Here is an 18,802-nt window from a genome sequence, read left to right on the forward strand (position 1 = left end):
TTTTATTTCATATTGATAATATTTTTGTATATAGTGTATATATGGCGGAGTTGCGTATGACTCACAGGCATGCAACAGAAGATGAGCTTCGACAACTTAGAGATAACGGATTTGCTGCGTGGCTTCGTAGTTATGTGAGTCATATATCATATTACCCTATGCAAATGATTAGTTTAAATTTAATATATATAAACTAATTAATTTTGCAATCATATATGTTTTTAATTTATAGGTGAATGATGGTTTGGCCAGAGGTCTTGTGTTCGATGATTGGATACGCGAATTTGTGCAGGGACCAAACTATGTGGTCAAATCATATCCTAAATTTTGTACGCGAGGATATGCATTCACAAGGAAAGGTCATTCTAAGACAACATATGATGCTGGTGTTTCATCTTCTTCTGGTGACGATGTCTACTACGGCAACATAAAAGAAATATTGGAAATCCAATTTCCTGGAATGGTTGGATTGCGTTGTGTAGTATTCTATTGTGATTGGTATGACACCACCCCAGATAGAGGAGTGAAGATTGATGCGTTTGGTGTTACATCAGTTCATTCGCGGCGGAAACTTCAATATTATGATCCCTTCATTCTTGGTTCGCAAGCTGATCAGGTATGTCAATTTATTCATAATTTTTTACCAATATAATTAATTAATGTTATATATTTTACTAATACTTGTATAATTGATATGTATAGGTGTGCTACATCAGTTACCCTCGGGTGACGTACAGAGACGATCCATGGGTTACTGTAACGCAAATCAACCCAAGAGGACGAGTGGATGGAACTTCTGATGATGATGAACCATTGCAACCAGAGTCTACCAGCAACGCCCAGGCAGTTGAAGATTTGGAAAATGTTCAACTCGTTGAGAATTTGACTGTGTTTGGACATGATGCTGTCGTACATTCAGAGCCGGAAGCCGAGGTTGGGGAGTTTGATGAAGATTCAGAAGATTCTGATTAGTTTTTTTTTTTTTTTTTTAATGGTCCGTCGGAAATCCCTCGCAATATACCGACGACATAGCGACGACAATGGGTTTCATTGAAAATTGGAAAGGTCGTCGGTATTTCGTCGGAAAATACCGACGACATGTGTTTCTATAAAGTTTCAATCATAAAAATCTATAAATTTAGATGCCAAAACTATGAAAATAACACATAATAAGTGTTTAGTATAGTATTAGATCGCAACCGTTCAAATATAACAACTCATTAAAATATTTATGTATGCATATCATTGTTTTCATAACATCTCATCTTAACATTATATACTTATACAATCATATTTATATAAGCTTACACTACAAAAAATGTTGTTGTGTAAAATCGTGTTATAAAACATTTTTATTGTTAAATCTTTATGCAAATACTATATATATTATCAAAGATTTGGATTTTGCATTTACAAACTTGAAATCAACACCCTAAACACTAAGTCGTCGGAATTCCGTCGGAATATACCGACGGAATGTGTCCGTCGGAAAATACTGACGGACACATTCCGTCGGAATTTCAATTTGCCCGGGAGAACCAAACCGCTTGAAAATTTTCGCGAATCGGCATTTGGTATATTTTAATTATACCGACGGAATACCGACGAACCCGTGTCCGTCGGAATCCTCGGATATAAAAACCCTCCTTCTTCCTTCTTCGTTATCTCCGCGGCCCCCCTCTCACAAAACGCAAACAATCCGGCGATTTCTCCCCCTCTCCGGCGATTCCGGCCTTTCTCCACCTCTCTTCACCGGCGAATCCTCTCCTCACCCTCATATCTCTTCCCCAAACCCCAAATCATGTAAGAATCATCCCAAACCTTCTTTTTTATCAATTGTTTAGGGTTTTGGTAGTTGATCTCGGATTTTAGGTTGTTTGATTGAAAATTTTAGGATTAAATGGATAGTTTAGGATATATAAGTTAGGATTGTTGTTTTAGTTTTTTTGGAACATTTTTTGATTTTTAAAAACGTTTTTTGATTTTTAAAACGTTTTTTTTTATTTTTAAAAACGTTTTTTGATTTTTAAAAACGTTTTTTGATTTTTTAAAACGTTTTTTTTTATTTTTAAAAAAGTTTTTTGATTTTTTAAAACATTTTTTTTTTTATTTTTAAAAACGTTTTTCAAGTTTCCAGTAATGAAATATATATAATAAAACGTTTTTAAAATTTTTTAAAAATATTTAACAACATTTTTCTATATTTATAAATTTTTATAATTTTGTATACTATATATATATATATGTAAATCATCTATAATAAAAATTTTAAAATTTTTTATAATTTTTTATAAGTTTCCACTAATAAAATATGTATAATAAAACATTTTTTTAAAAAAAATATAAATATTTAACAACATTTTTCTTCATTTATAAATTTTTAACAACATTTTTCTATATTTATAAATTTTTTATAATTTTGTATACATATATACATATATATAAAAGGTTTAATAGTTTTTTTTAAAACGTTTATAAAACCTTTTGTAAATATATAAATGAAAACATTAAAAATAGAAATGATTTGAAAATATGTTTGATGGGTTAATTTTTTTTTTTTAGGGCCGAGGATGAAGCCCGCCCCGCAGCCCGTCTTCGACGTAGTTCGGTGAGCAGTTCCCGTGCATCGGGATCGTCTCATGACTCGGTTCCCGCATATATTCCCGCTCCAGCTCCCTCAGCCCCTCACGCTGCCCCTCACGCTGCTGCTCCACAGGATCCGGGGGTCATGCCGGTTCATCTATTGGTTCAACAACCAGGTCGAGAGCATCTCCCGTTTCTCCAACCCAACCCACGACGAGGCCATAGCACTTGGTTAGTATTTTGTTTATTTGTACCGTTATATTTTTTCCTTTAATTAACTTGCTAACTTATATTTTTTTAAAGGTTCACCAAGTCGAAAAATGGCATTAGCCGGAGCATCAACCAGATGATGTACTCCATGCTCCGTTTTGGATATCCAAAGTGGAGTGTGATCCCTACCGACGAACGAGAGTTGTGGTTTCGTCAATTCGCGGTATAGTAACTCTTCATTTTTTTAAAGTTTGAACATTTTTTTAAATATATTTACTTATTAAATTGTGTTTGTTTTGTAGCAAGAGTTCAACTGGCACTCCGATCATACGGAAACAGTCCGTAAGAAATTCAACGAAAAGGCCATGGACTCTTACACAAAGCAGATAAACTCGTGGAAGACAGTTTGGCAGAAGAACAAGAAGCCACGGTTCATCAACGGGTCGGTGTGGGAGCAGTTGATAGCTCATTGGGAGAAGGAAGAAACTGCAGAGACGTCTTCTAGGAACTCCAGGAACCGGAAGAGCGATCGTGGCGGGAAAGGTATGTATGTGCACAACCTCGGCGCTTGCTCTATGTCTACTAAGGAGGATGAACTTGTAAGTTTTTTATTATTATTTATCTTTATATTTTTTAAATAAATATTTTATATATTTCTTGGCTAATAATGGCGGTTTTTTTAGATCGAAGCAAATGACGGTAATCCCGTTGATCGTCTACAACTCATTAAGGTGGCTCACACTAACAAGACGACGGGTCAAATTCAGGACCCCGTGATCAAAGGTGTAGTTGATTTGGTGGAAGCTGAAATAGTTTCCCAATCTCAGCCTCTCTCTGATGACGGCGAGTCCACGGGAGCTTCAACCAACCTGTCTCTATTGCAAATAAATGAGATGGTTGAAAAGGTAATTTTTTTTATTAATATATTTTTTTTATAATGTCGATTACTTACTTGTCCCTATTTACTTACTTTAAATATTTTTGTAGGCGGTTCCTAAAAGGAAAGGAGGCCGTTTAGTTGGGTTGGCCCGTCGTGCTTCTTCGTATCCGGCATCTTCTTCACAAGCTCCGTATGCCGATCCCATGATTCTCGAGGAGCTACATGACAAAGATGAACGGATTGGGGCATTGGAAGAACAGAACACCACTATCCTTTCGGAGAATGCCACTATCCGTTCGGAGAATGCCACTATCCTTGCTGAGTTGGCATCCCAGAAGAAGTTCAACACTGAGATTATGCAGAAGCTAGATCGTTTGATGTCTTCGAGTTCATCTCAGTTTATTTCGGCTTTTTAAAACTTTCGGAATGTTTTTTTTATTTCGGTTTGTATGAATTTTAAACTTTATGAATGTTTTTTTCCTATTTCGGTTTTTATGAATTTAAATTTTATAATATTATTAGTTTTAAATTTCTGATTTTTTAAATTTATTAATATCAAAAAATATATAAAAATGCAAAATTAATTTTAAAAAATAAATGGGTATATACCGACGGACAGTGGTCGTCGGAATATACCGACGGACATATATCCGTCGGAATTTACCGATATACCGACGACCGTTGTCCGTCGGTAAATTCCGACGAACAAGGTTCGTCGGAATCCACCGAGGAACACTCTACGTCGGAAGTGTCCGAGGAACGTTCTCCGTCGGTACGTAGTTTTTCCGATGAACTCTGGTCTCGTGTATCTGCATCGTAATATCGTCGGAAGTTCGTCAGAATGACGTTTCTCGGTATTCGGTAGAAAGTCGTCGGAAGTTCTGACGAAATTCCGACGAATTTTTTTTTTCCGACGAAACGATACCGACGGACGGGTTCGTCGGAAATTCGTCGGAATTGTTCAATTCCGACGAATTTCCGACGATTTCGGCCATCAGAATCCCCATGTTTTCTTGTAGTGCTATTTTGCTACTGATTTTGCGACTACTACAATCAGTCGTAAAAAACCGGTGTACTAAACCCAGTAACGATTTCCACGTGTTTCGTAACGGTATTTTGCGACTGATGGCCGACAAAAATATAGCGACCTAGTATAAGTAGCTAAATAGTCGCAAATTACCGACTGAATAAGGACTAAGTTTAGTAGTAGTAAATTAGCGACCAACTAGTAACAGATTTAGATTGGTCGCAAATCAGTAGCTAAATAGTAGGTATTCGGATGGTATATTTAGCAACTGCAGATGCAGTCACTAAATTCAGTAGGGAAATCCCTATTTTCTTGTAGTGAATCAAGACTAAAGTAAATTTTCTCTCCCTATGGAAGAATGAGGTTGGCACTAAACTAATAATAAATAAGTGTTAGTATGTTAAATTTCGGTTTGTCATGGACATCCAATTTAAAACTAATTGGTAATAAATAAATTGAACCTAATCCTGTAAATATTACTTATGTCTCAGTTAAACTTCCGATGTGGGAGCTTATATTCTCGCACCTTCCCTCGAGATGATGGTCTTTATAACTGTTAATCTCGACAATATCGCCAAACCATTCAAACCATGTTGGTTTAAGATCGATTAGGCTTCTTTCGATGGGTCATATTGATTTCAATTCAATTGGGCAGAGTATTTCCGGGCTCTGATACCATTTAAACTTAGATATTTCATAGATTTTCAATTTAAAATCAATTGATGATAAATGGATTGGTACAATCTTTTTAAATATTATTTATGTTCCAGTTCCTATGTTGAACTTATATTCTTATGTAGTATTCCAATTATTGTTAAAAAGGATACAATGTAAGCACTACGTGTTAAGTGCATTGCCTATATAACTGATAGGCAGCAGCGAGTCTACACCCAAAGTATAGAAGAAAAGGACCAAAAATTATAATGGGGAAAGTAGAGATTGTTCTTAATTCACTTCCTACGAGTGGAGGACATGGCCCCGACAGCTACTCTAAGAATTCCCATCTGCAGGTTTCTTTTCACTTAATTTTTGCTCTTCTTCGTATTTTATACTTTTAATTGGTTTGTTACTTTTATCATTAGATTTGATTGGTCTGTCAGTTAATTTAAGGAAATAGCAGAATTATTGATTAAAAATATTCTTGCTGAGGAAAACTTTCGAAGAATAACTATGAGATTTTCATAAATTTATATAATGAATGTGTGGCCTATCGTGCTTTTAGGAAACCCACCCCCCCCCCCCCCCCCCCCCCCCCCCCCCAAATAAAAGAGTTGAAAGTTTTTTCGAATAGTTTAGCTCTACTAATTATTTAATTTAATATAAAATCATTTCAAATGTTGGAATTAATATTTTAGAAATTCAGTCAATTTTAAATAGAAATATTACTTGGCTGGCTATTCGGATCACTTAGAGGTCCATTACTTCAAGGGAAAAATTAAAATTTGACTTCATTTTCATAATATCTTGCATGACATTTTCTAATCAAAAGATGTACTTTGTTAGAGAAACTTAAAGAAAGATTTTAAAATATCCAGAACTCAGCGAGCCACAAAAAAAAACATTTCTATGAGGCTTCATTGTCCTACGAAGAGGTAATCGTTAATTGGCTAAATATGAAGGAAACTATATTAGTTTTACTAAATCAAGGCTCGAGGGTACCATTATGTTATTAGGAAAAATATGACTTTTTATTTTTTATTCATCGGTTTTTATTGGTTTGGATCTCATCTCATCCGTGTAGCAAAATACTTTTATAGCTTATTAGTCTGAAAAGGTTTGGTTCCAATTTTAAAGAAACAAGTTTGAAACAAGTTTTTCATTAGAATTATTATTATTATTATTATTTTCAGTTCAAAAAAAAAATCTAATGAAAAACTTGTTTCAAATTATACTCTTTTCGACAAAACTAATATCAATTAAGTAAATGACTTAAGTAAATGTTTTTGGTTTACGGTATTCTGTTTTCCAGTGATGTACGCATTTTTTCTTCGGGCATAAAGAGTGATTCATTTAGGTTCTCAATTGGAATGCAACATTTTAATTAAATACAAAATTTTATCAAACTGAAATCATTTTGTTTGCTTTCAATGTGCATAGAGAAGATCAGCGAGTTTGTTGAGAGAGACAATAGACAAACTGATAATGGAAAAAATTGATGCAAAAACCCTAATCTCATGCACCAACACGTTCCACATAGCCGATCTTGGTTGTGCAACTGGACCAAACACATTCTTTCTCGTCGAAGACATCATCAAATCCATTGACACCAGCTTACAATCAAACTCCACAAAACCAGAGTTCCTCGTCTTCTTTAACGACCTCCCAAGTAACGACTTCAACACTCTCTTCACCTCTCTTCCTCCAGACCGGAGTTACTTTGCGGTCGGTGTCCCCGGTTCGTTCTATAGCCGTATTCTTCCTCAATCCTCCGTTCATATTGTACTGACGGTGGGGGCCACACACTGGCTTTCAAGTGTTCCTAAGGAGGTCTTGGACAAAAGCTCCAAGGCGTGGAATAAAGGAAAGGTTCACTACTCAAATGCTTCGGAGGAAGTGGTCAAGGCTTATGAAGAGCAGTTTGGTCGGGACATGGAGAGGTTTCTAGAAGCTAGGGCTAAAGAAATAGTGAGTGGAGGTCTTTTGGTTGTTGGAATGTGTGGAATTCCTCTAGGAATGCCTTTCTCCAATCTTGCCGACAGTATCATGTATAATTCCATGGCTGATGTTCTCATTCAAATGCAATCCCAGGTATTCTTTATAAACAATCTCAAGCATATGTAGAAAGTCTCTATAAATGACATTCGTGTATTATTGTAAAAAAAAAAAAGTGATGCATAACTAGATTTACTTAATGCACCATACAAAACAAAGTGTTGATTATTCTGCAAAGAAGAATTCCAAGCAACCGGTTCCTGGATATGACACAATATCGTTTTTAACATGTGTAAGTAAATATAGTATCAATTCAAACACCCCAAAACCAATTTTTTTTTGTTAATATAACTGGAATCCGTATTTCAAAAGGGAAGAATTTTTTTCTTTTGACAAAACAAAGATTTCACATGACGTATGCATGTATATAAACCGAAACAGTCCTACAAAAACTTGTACAGTTGTTGCAACTTTCTTATTTTGATTTTTGTGCTACTACATGAATAAAAGCTAACTTTGACACTTTAACATATATATTTTATCTCTTTAGTCTATTACCAATAATGGATTTGTATATCGAGTTTAATGAGATGGCCATGTAGGGTTTAATCAGCGAAGAGCAAGTGGATACGTTCAACGTACCGATCTACTCGGCGTCGCCTGAGGAGGTAGCAGTCTTGGTAGAGAAAAATGGCTGCTTCACTATCGAATTTATGGAGCTGATGGACCCCACGGCCTGGCTCAAACGGCCAATGGACGTGGAGGATGTGAGGCAATGGATTGTTTGCATAAAGGCCACAATGGGATCTCTCTTCATCAATCATTTCGGTGACCATCTCCTGGATGACATCTTCGACCGTCTCACCACCAAGCTCGTCGGACTCACCGAGAAGGTTGAATCTAGTTACCGTGAGAAAGTCATGTTATTCTTTGCGTTGAAAAGAAAATGAATTTTTATTTGACAAGTTTTTTTTTTGTATGTGTGTGTTTTGTTTAATGGTTTGATTGGTTTAATCCGGAAGAGGGGTCAGATATTGGGTATACAGTTGTGTGTTTCGCTAATATGAAATGTTTGTTTTTCTAAGTATTTGCATCTTGTGTAATTCAATTCTAATAGCATTGATTTATAACTTTTTATTTCTTAAACTAAACTATGATAATTTCATGGTCATTTACACACAAAAAATTATTTAATAATAATCAATCGTTTTTGATAAAACAACAAAAAGTTGACGTAATGAATTCAAATTGAAGCAGATTAACCTGATTTTCTAACAAAAGTTTGACGTAATGCATTTGGTGGATAAATTACCAATTAGTTAGGTGATTGATAAAAACTTATATGGCTTTGAATGGTGACCAAGGAACGAAAGGGAACACTGAATTCCTTATCATTCCCAAAAAAAAATCACCATTCACAAGGAATAGTTTTTCCTTGTTGTTCATTCTCATTCCTTTTTTTGTAGAGAAATATAGAACAAAAGTATTCCTTGTTAAATTTGATAAGGAACAAACATTTTTTTTCATTCCTGCAATTTTATTCCTATACGTTCTTCTCCTATTCGTTCTCCGTGTTCCCGAAAAGATCACCAGTCGGAGCCTTACTCTAGTCAGTATCATAACTTGGTCGGAACTCAATAATAGGTTTGTATGAGTTGTGAATGCCAATTGCCAACAACAACAACAAATGTGGTCCCCTATAAAAATTAATATATACAAATAAAAACAAAAGTGTGGAGAATAGTTATGCATCATAGTTACTTAAGCAATAAGTCAATAAATGGCTATTAGGTGAAATATAAGGACAGTTTTTGGTTCAAACAGAAGTGTGGAGAATAGTTATGCATCATACTTACTTAAACAATTAGTTAATAAATGGCTATTGGGTGAAATATAAGGACGCTATTTAGTTTAAACAGCATAAATATATACCTTTAACTAAAGGAAAAACCCCTCATATACCATTAACTAAAGGAAAAACCCCAGCATAATTATAAATGGCTATTGGGTGAAATAAAAGGACAATATTTAGTTTAAACAGCATATTTAGTCAAAACCATTAACTTTTGCTTCTTGGTTCTTACCACCTTGTTAACAAACAAAAAAAATCAAGACATATATGTTCCCATTTGAAGTATCATGTAGAAGATGAACATGTGAATGAAAAATTAGACTAAGAAGCTGTGAGGATCATTATTCACTATACATCCTAGCCTCCTAGGCATCGATCCTGTCACACTTATTTTTGGGGTCACTTTCGATTTTATTTATTTATATATTCGCATCAGTTTTACATATATATATATATTGGGGTCAAATATCAGTTTTACATATATAACACATACATCTTCTAGTGATTTGTCCCTTTTAAGGAATCTTGTCCTCATAAATCAAAACAGGCAAAAAGGTAAAATTAAAAAGCACATTCAAAACAAAAAAGAATAATATACTTACATATAATTTTTTAAATGATACCGGATATCAGTTCATTTTTATTAGTAAAAGATAATTTTACAAAAATAACTTAAATAAGCGATACAAACTAATTTGGTTAACGATCTATTTCCATGCTAGAACTTTAATATAGTAACAAACTAGGGGTTGGCTCATCCTACGGACGGGTGAGTTTACACTAAAACTATTTTATAATAAAACATATTTTAATTTTATAAACCATTTGGAAATTTACTCTATATTGAAAATAATAAAGATAATTTATTTTTATTCTAAGATCAAATTGTAAATTTTATTAAATTTGTTGGTTTGAGTTAAAAAAAAAACACTAACATAAGTTACAAAAATGACCACTAACACTATTTTTTGTCGGAAAACACAAAATTATTAAATTTAAAAATTATGGAAAATGTAATGATTTACATTTTTCCTATTTGATTTCTATTTGAATTTGACACTGAAGAAAATTTAAACTAAGAATAACTAAAAATATTTATACTGTTGTAATTATTTTTCCTATTGATTTGGATTTCATGTGATTTTTATGTAAAGTTGGTACGATATTTATTGTATTTTATTTATAGGATTATCATGTTTGTTTGATTATGATGTGTGTTAAATTTTTTCCGGTGATTGTAGATGATTATTGTCCATACCACGAAATGAAATTTGGTTTGAAAATAATAAGTCATAAACAATTTAGGAGGTCATTTGCCTATTACGTGTTAGCTGTAAACTTTGTTGTTGGAGAAGCTTTTGGTGATTGTGATTGGTGCTTAGGAGGAAAATGAGATTATTATTGGGATGGGCCTGTGTATTGATGTAATGGGATGTAAGCTATTTTATTAATCCGAAACGTTTAAAAGTGATGTTCTGAGTTTTTAGAAAAGCTCCCAACTGTTCGCGTTGTTTAAGTTTTGTTTATGTTTGAAGAGGTTGCACCACAATTGTTAATTTGACTGAGTAAGCAGTGAAAGTTGAGATTTTAGTAGAAATGATAACTTGCTTTCTTGATCGCGTGAATGTTCTTTAGCTTATTGCAAGTGGTGCACATGCTACAAAAGGTTTTTCGTTAAAGAAACTCGTACTACAGTAAAGTTCTGTGAGGGTTTGATCGTTTGCTAAAACCAATTTAGAGTAAGCATAAACTGTAAAAGACACAAACATTTTTGACCCAGTTCACGGCCTCTAACCGTTACCTCTGGGGAGGAAATTCTTGTCCCTCAAACTTCACTATAATATGAGAAAAGTACAAGCTTTGAGAATGTCTCTCTTACACTTTTTGATACAGGAGATTACTGCTAGGGTATTAATGCTTAGGATAAGGTTCTATTTATACTAAGCATCTCTGTCATAACCCTGGTGCACTTCACGTTTAATGACAAAACATGATGGGTTTCATATGTGTATAAACCCAATCTCCATTTTCCTTGCAGGTCCATTGACCAAGGCTCATCTTGCTTGTACGTAATTTGAGTCAACATTCACAGTCTCCACCTTTGACCTAATCACCAACCGACGTTTGCTTTTGTTCCTCGGTTTCTCAGATTTCTCGATCTCACTCCCCCGCGACGTTCAGCTCCAAGGCTTCCTCCTGTCTCTGTTGCACATCTGAGTCTCTCAATAATTGTGTAGTCATCCTTGCATGTAACGCCGGTGAGATCCTTTCTTTGTTACCTTGTGTCAGTGATATGTCATAGCAATCTCTCACAGATTTAAGCTCATGACTTTCCAGGTGAATCCTCTGTTCATTATCACCATCTGACCACAAGACCTGAAGATTTGATACTGAAGCCAATCAATCAAGATAATTACCTTTCCGCCAGACACATGTAAGGTAAGAATCTTCTTGTTTTCCTCTGATGCATGGAAGGATAAGTAAATGAAACCGTCTGTTACAAATACTTATCTTTCCAACTGATGCACGCACAGATAACCCGATGCCACTTCCAATTTCGGATAACATCTTTTGAGACCGGATATATGATAAATTTCTGATTTTCATTTATGCATCTCTCGATACTTGAAGCCGACCAACAACGGCTTGTTTGAACTTCAATTCAGTTCCTCCTGCGACAATACACGAACGTCACTAACTGAACACGAGCTACGATGACCTTCTCAGAATAAGAAATCCAAAATCCAACAGAACTTCAAGGTGCAATTTCCTAAGCTCTGACAATGTCTCAATTCCTTGCAGTTACTTTATCTCCTGCAACTCATAACCTCCCATGTTCCACATAGAATTCCAGATTAATGGGAGAGATAGAGAATGCCCACTTTAAGGTGAATCCAAACCACACAAGAATGAGGTAGTCCGCCTGACTATGTCTCTTTCTTGCATTTCCTGTGTTGATTTTTAAATACAGAATACTCACTTCTGCATTTTCTTTATCCTGCGAGATTCCAAATCAACAAAGAATCCCCTACAGGTTTCCACAAGCTTTCATCAGGCGATCACCTTCAGGAACTCAAGCCCCTTCTCGAGCTTGTTTCCAGGTACCGCTTTAGTTAGTAAGTCTGCTGGGTTAGCTGGTGTATGAATCTTGTGTAGAGTAACATCCCCAGCCTCAATAACATCTCTGATGAAATACAGCTTAGTGTCTATATGCTTGGTCCTCTCGTGAAATCCTCCATTTTTCGCCAAGTGAATAGCACTTTGTGAATCTGAGAAAACCTTAGCTTCATCCTGTAAAAAACTCAATTCACTGTCAAACCTCTTTAGCCATAGAGCTTCCTTAAAGCCCTCTGTTAGTGCCATATATTCAGATTCTGTAGTCGATAATGCTACAATGTGTTGGTCATGTCAGTTTCTGGCCTTGCTACCATCGACTCTCCTTGCACCACTCTCCCTTGTAGATAGTACAATCCGTCTTGGTATTTTCCAGAAATTACCTTCTGTCCATTTTTGTAGAAAGTGACTACAAAATCCTTTCCCTCGTATCTGCAGCCATTCTTTTCCAACTGTCCATAGGAAATTAGATTTCTCCCCATTGTTGGCATATACCGAACCTCTGCCAGAATAACCACAGAATTATCTGGATTCAAGATTTTAATCTTGCCAAGCCCCTTCACCTTGCTATGCGTCATATTTCCCATCAAGACTTTTCCTCCATCAAGCTCTTGTAGATCAAACAAAGACTCTTTATATGGAGTTATATGGAAGCTACAGCCTGAGTCCATGACCCAAGCGCCTTTGGAGTCATGTTTGCTTGCTGTAAGAACAAGCGGCTCTTTCACCTTCTATGTCACCTTTGTCGCAACGTTTGCAGAGCTGCTTGGCTTCTTTCCATGTCTATCTGGACACTCCCTCTTCCAGTGTCCTTCTTTACCGCATAAGAAACAACCTGTAGTGTTCTTATTATACTTAGGTCTTGACTTTGATCTACCTCTTGACTTGGACCTCGGTTTGTAGTTTCCTTTTTCTGATCTTCTTTCAGACCTGCCTCTAGACTCAACATACAAACCTTCTGAGTTTCCTCTGGTTCTGTTCAGGAGACCTTTCTCCTTTAATTCCACTTCTTTAGAATACGCTGAAGTAGTAACATCACTTACTGAAAATGTGTCTTTACCACTACCATACTTGAGAGTGTGAACCAAGGCTTCGTACAGTGGTGGAAGGCTAGTAAGTAGTTGAATATCCTGATCCTCGTCACTTATGCTTATATTCAGACGTGCAAGATCATCCACAAGCTTTTGAAAACTGTCCAGGTTTTCTTCAATACTTTTGTTCTCCTCCATCTTGAAACTAGCAAATCTCTGCTTCAGATAGATCCTATTGGGTAAAGTTTTCGCCTGGTAGTCAGTCTCAAGAGCCTTCCAAATCCCAGCAGCAGTAGGCTCTTTCATGACCTTCCTTAGGATCTGATCGCTTAGACACATCTTAATAAGATTCTTCACCCGTTTATCCTTCTCAACAAACTTTGGACCCTTTCCTGGTTGCTGGCCTTCATCTTGCTTGTCTGGTTCTGACTGAGAAGTCTCAACCTCTTCCAACACAGACTCTAAGCCCATGAGCTCCAGCTGACATAGCACCTTATGTTTCCATAATCCAAAATCGCCTTTACCATCAAATTTTTCTACATCCAGTCTGCTTTGAGTGTGTTCCATGCTAATGTATTTGACCCTTGATTTCAGGAACCAGATTCAAATACAAGAACAACCTTAACTCGCCTGAGTTTCGGGTTGTGTAACGCCCTCCTCAACACAACAGAAAACTAGCTCAAGAGATATGATGAACCAAATCCGGATAACAACTTCTACTCCTGGTTGCAGCGACTATCTTCAGAAAACTTACTGCACCTCAAACCAATAAATCCCAGAAATTCCAACTGAAGAAACAACCAGTAAGAGTTTCTTCTAACCTGTAGATCTTTTTCTTTTGGTCGACGATCGGTTTAGCTTTAACCAAATGCGCTCTGATACCACTTGTGAGGGTTTGATCGTTTGCTAAAACCAATTTAGAGTAAGCATAAACTGTAAAAGACACAAACACTTTTGACCCAGTTCACGGCCTCTAACCGTTACCTCTGGGGAGGGAACTCTTGTCCCTCAAGCTTCACTATAATCTGAGAAAAGTACAAGCTTTGAGAATGTCTCTCTTACACTTTTGTATTAATGCTTAGGATAAAGTTCTATTTATACTAAGCATCTCTGTCATAACCCTTGTGCACTTCACGTTTAATGACAAAACGTGATGGGTTTCATATGTGTATAAACCCAATCTCCATTTTCCTTGCAGGCCCATTGACCAAGGCTCATCTTGCTTGTATGTGATTTGAGTCAACATTCACAAGTTCAAAAAAAAAACTTGTACTACAGCCGATATATGCTCTACAAATAGAGTAACATGCAATGAAAATCTGCGACGGTGAGGATAGCGTTAAGTGTGTGATACATGATATGAACCCTTTTTTAAGTGAGTCAATGACTTAATTGTTGTAAAGTGGTGCTTAAAATATGCGACTAAATTGAACCTTCAAGTCAGTGCCTCCACCGAGTTCGCAAGATAGTTTTTATTTATATATATATATACATGTAAAAAGAGAGCTTACTTGATGAGATATAACATGACGGTGGAATGATTCTTAAGTCATATTTCATTAATATGCGAAATTTAAAAATGCTCCAGCGTAGTTTGTAGGAGTCGACAGGAGGGTCATAGACTCCCTTACTTAAGATTTTACTCAATGCATGCCTTCTTTACAAAGAGCCCATGTTCCAGAACTGTTGGCTTCTCCGCACTCCGCAGTCATTTCGGGAACAATAGCTCGAGCACCTGGTAGAGCTGTCTCGCTTCTGTTTTCTTCAACCATCCCATGACTATCAAGCCTTCTGCTGGTCATAGAAACACCGATGTACACACCATGCGAGGGATTTGTTATTACAGATGCAGCTCCCCGGCATATCAGCGCTGGGATAATTGAATATATGTCACCATGTAAGGAGGATGAACATGCAAGTTGTTAGTTGTTGAACTGTCCTGGACAGTAAAATAGAGGTGCAAGTTCATATAACTACGATAACAGCCACTGTGTAAAATAAATTCTTTAAATTTAGTAATGATTCAAACATGTTGTGCAAGTCGTATATTTGACATAATGTGTTTTACCGTTGTGGGTGGTTTTGATGCCCATAACTTCCCCACCAATATCTTATATCAAAGAGTAAGGAGTTATAACATTTCCAATCTCAAACAAAACAATCGTAATCCATATACTATGGAGGCAAAGTTGATAAAAAGACCTGGTAAGAGGATGTTTGTGTTAGCCAGTAACAACACTTGATCAAAGCTCCGGAACAGGAAGACCTCTGCCGGTATTGGATTAATGGTTTCTGTGATCTCTATCAAGGTAGTGTGCTAAGTGAACCTAACTGAGACGGGTGCAGTAGTCAGCTTGAAATACTGATTTCTCTTTGTCACATCAAATGAACTCAGCTCATAAATACCTCCCAATCTGAGGGGCGTTAGAAAGTGTTCAACCAGTGGACGCTAATTGATCCCTGGATCATCACGGACTGCTTCCTTTTAAAAAAAAAACAAGACGTTATAAACACAGTCATATCCAGTAAGTGAAAGTAACAGAATATTCAGTGACTTCCCGTTTATGGAGTATCATAAACGTATACAAAAACAAATCATGAAGATCTTTATTAAGAAACATGAACTTAAACTTTAAAAAAAATCCAAGCAATACCTGTAGATATTTTGATATTATGATTTGATTTCAGAGGTCTTGGCAGAGGCTTTGGTTTGTCGATTGGATTGTGGAAGAACATGTTTTGTGAACTTTCTAAAGATGATCACAAATATCAGGGAGGCCATTAAAATCATTGATCATGAGTGAAGATAACATAAGACATATCACCGGATAAGATAAATATTACAAAAAATATTTACTTTTTTGGGCAAATACAAAGTTTCTAAATTTACGACTGGATCATAAAATAGTCACCATAGTCATTAAAATTAAGAGCATGAACATACCTACAGATGAACACATGATACGGAGCCACAGACCCACAACCAAAGGTCTTGAAGAAAGCATGGAACGATTTGACATGTCTTCTCATCGACCTTGATCTGAAGCTTATTAACATCATTCTTTCTTAGTTAACTTGATGATTAAGCTTCACGTTCATTTTCAACTTCGTTCTCGACCCGTCTTTCTTCTGCTGATCCTCAATGGTTTAGTCATATGAAAATTAGAAAAGATTTTGTTCCTAGAAAATAAAAAATTGAAAACGGAATAGTAGTGGGTTGAGAGCTCTACCTTTCCTCAAGCAATCATAGTGCAGTAAATTCAATTTTCAAATAATTATGATAAAAACAGATAACATATCACAAAAACATGCACTACAAGAAAACATAGTATTCGTTGTAAATTCGTCGTAAACGGGGTGTTACGACGAATTAACGTTGAAAGACGTTTCGTTGTTAAACTTTCGTCGTAACGGAGGTTTCGTCGTAAACGACTCGTTACGTTTACGACGAAATATATTCCTCGTAAAGCGCAGGGAAAGGATTCGTCGTAAATGACACGTAATTGTTCGTCGTAAAGCTCACGTAATTATTTCGATGTAAAGCACACGTAAATACTTTCGTTGTAAATCACTCGTAAACATTTCGATGTAAAACCCTCGTAAATATTTCGATGTTAATCACTCGTAAACATTGGATGTAAACTCCATGTAATGTTTACGAGGAGTTTACATCGTTTCTTATTATATTATTATTAGTATATAATAAATTTTAATTTATATTTAATATTCAGAAAAAATAATTTAAATTTTAAAACGAAATATGAAATTGGAAAACATATTTTAAAAAGTCATACAATAATATTTAAATTCATAATACAAACAGAAAAAAAACTACATATTCTCGAAGTACTTGGTGGGGTTGCTCGGCTGTTGACGGGTTGGATCGGACTCTTGGGGATCTCGTGGTGGCATTACAAGAGCGGCTCGTCTCTCACTCAACATTCTCTGCATAACCGGGTTTCCCACGGCCATCACGTCTAGCAAATCCTCAAGAGAGTTTAAACGAACCTGCTGGCTATCCATTCGAGCCTTCATCTGAGCAGTCTCTTCATCCCGTCTCGAAGTGTATGACGAAGTTGCCCTTGCAACTTCGTTAACAGAGCCTATACCGACTATCCGTCCCTTCTTTTTAGGAGCCACCTATAAAATCAAAACATATATTAATATAGTTAATTATGTTAAAATATTTAAAATAATGTAAACAAAAATTTTAAGTTGTACCTCTTCGAAGATTCTGTCGACCTCTTCGGTGGACAATGTGACTGGTAATCCATCGGGAGACTCCTGGGTTAGTTGCGTCTCCCGTTCTTCAATCCGACCAGCCACCGTTTGGAAGAGTTTCTCAGATGCAGGATCCACAAAAACTCCGTCGGATGTGGCGTGAGTCATCTTGAATAGGTCAGACAGAGAAGGTAAGACTCCCGTCTTCTCGAACTACAAAAAAAAATTTAAATTAAATATTATAAATTATATTAATTGAATATTTTAAAATATATATTTAAAACAAAACTTACAGCTTCTAGACGGACTCCTGCATGAGGTTTTTGTCCGGTTCTGTGAAGCATGGGCAAATGACCATCTTTATCCTTCGTCCTTCGAGAAGCCGAGCACGAATTGGCCTTTTTGATCGAAGAGGGGTGCTCCCAATAGGCGATGAGGCCATCCCACACATCCGTCGTGAGCTCAGTGGGCTTTCCCTCATACCCGTAGATCTCCCACTTGTCCTTCCAATCAGAGACTGTGTTGCAGAGGCGTATCTTTGCCTTTGCAACGAATTCCGCCTTCACCCTCTCGGTGATTCCCAAAGACCAATGCCACTTTTGCTGAAACATAAATTTTTTTTAAAAATTACAATTAATAATAAATATATAAAAAATATATATATATATATATATATATATATTTAAAAGTGAAAATTTAATTAAATTTAAAAATCTTACCGCAAAACATTTAAACCACGTGATCTTAACGTGATTTGGTGTCTTGCTCCAGTTCGGGTATGCCCCGTCGTAGTAACCCTTAATCGTCGCCGAAACGCTCCGGCTAACACGGTTGTTAGCCCCAAACCTGAAAAAAAACAATTTAACCGTTAGAAAATAAAAATTAATTTAATTTTAATGTAATAAAAATTAATAACTTACCAATAAGTTCCTCGGGGTCTATCGGGGTCTAGAACATCCAAACCCTCCCGTCCAGGCTGGGCAAGCAAATCCTCCACCGTATATCTCGCGAAGGGAGCATATGAAGGCACACGCAAATCCGGATGAACTGCACCTTCTGGGACAGGCTCAGGTGCAGCCGCTGGAGGAGGAGGTGGAGGCATCTGCGGTGGAAGAGGAGGACTCGAAAAAACTCTCTGAGAAGTCTGAGAGTCTGGAACTGCATCGGAAGACGATGGACCGGAAGAAGATCTACCGGAACCATCGCCAAACAACTGGGCATAAGTAGGTGCT

At 36.3% G+C, this 18,802-nt stretch overlaps 2 protein-coding genes across 4 annotated transcripts; one reads left to right on the top strand and one right to left on the bottom strand.

Moving 5' to 3' along the window:
- Positions 1–5,109: 5,109 nt before the first annotated feature.
- LOC106379370 (loganic acid O-methyltransferase-like) lies at positions 5,110–14,897 on the top strand. Of its 2 annotated transcripts, XM_013819344.3 has the most exons (9): positions 5,110–5,710; positions 6,798–7,448; positions 7,955–11,462; positions 11,542–11,643; positions 11,739–11,964; positions 12,051–12,118; positions 12,210–12,305; positions 13,944–14,152; positions 14,548–14,788. In XM_013819344.3, exons 1-3 carry the CDS (start codon positions 5,624–5,626, stop codon positions 8,300–8,302), a joined length of 1,086 nt encoding a protein of 361 aa, XP_013674798.2. In that variant the 5' UTR covers positions 5,110–5,623; the 3' UTR covers positions 8,303–11,462; positions 11,542–11,643; positions 11,739–11,964; positions 12,051–12,118; positions 12,210–12,305; positions 13,944–14,152; positions 14,548–14,788. The 2 variants fall into 2 exon arrangements, 1 of the variants encoding a protein (XP_013674798.2); XR_007319510.1 differs by lacking the exons at positions 5,110–5,710; positions 6,798–7,448 and having other exon boundaries at positions 10,580–11,462; positions 11,542–11,638; positions 11,836–11,964; positions 14,548–14,897.
- Positions 14,898–14,992: 95 nt separating this feature from the next.
- LOC106379367 lies at positions 14,993–16,982 on the bottom strand. 2 transcript variants are annotated; one of them, XM_013819340.3, is made up of 4 exons: positions 16,294–16,982; positions 16,004–16,099; positions 15,418–15,459; positions 14,993–15,219 (listed from the first exon to the last, which is right to left on the bottom strand). In XM_013819340.3, the coding sequence occupies exons 1-4, from the start codon at positions 16,367–16,369 to the stop codon at positions 14,993–14,995; spliced, it is 441 nt and encodes a 146-aa protein (XP_013674794.1). In that variant the 5' UTR covers positions 16,370–16,982. The 2 variants fall into 2 exon arrangements, 1 of the variants encoding a protein (XP_013674794.1); XR_007319509.1 differs by having other exon boundaries at positions 15,087–15,219; positions 16,298–16,982.
- Between the last annotated feature and the right edge of the window lie 1,820 nt (positions 16,983–18,802).

The sequence above is a fragment of the Brassica napus genome, chromosome C2 (genome assembly GCF_020379485.1).
Source record: "Brassica napus cultivar Da-Ae chromosome C2, Da-Ae, whole genome shotgun sequence".
Lineage (NCBI taxonomy): Eukaryota > Viridiplantae > Streptophyta > Magnoliopsida > Brassicales > Brassicaceae > Brassica > Brassica napus.

Coding starts and splice junctions, on each gene's coding strand:
- LOC106379367 (XM_013819340.3), bottom strand. CDS start 16,369: ATGTCAAATCGTTCCATGCTTTCTTCAAGACCTTTGGTTGTGGGTCTG. Junction 16,100..16,293: donor TATCATGTGTTCATCTGTAG/GTATGTTCATGC, acceptor GATCATCTTTAG/AAAGTTCACAAAACATGTTC. Junction 15,460..16,003: donor TAATATCAAAATATCTACAG/GTATTGCTTGGA, acceptor CTTTGATATAAG/ATATTGGTGGGGAAGTTATG.
- LOC106379370 (XM_013819344.3), top strand. CDS start 5,624: ATGGGGAAAGTAGAGATTGTTCTTAATTCACTTCCTACGAGTGGAGGA. Junction 5,711..6,797: donor CTAAGAATTCCCATCTGCAG/GTTTCTTTTCAC, acceptor CAATGTGCATAG/AGAAGATCAGCGAGTTTGTT. Junction 7,449..7,954: donor TCATTCAAATGCAATCCCAG/GTATTCTTTATA, acceptor ATGGCCATGTAG/GGTTTAATCAGCGAAGAGCA.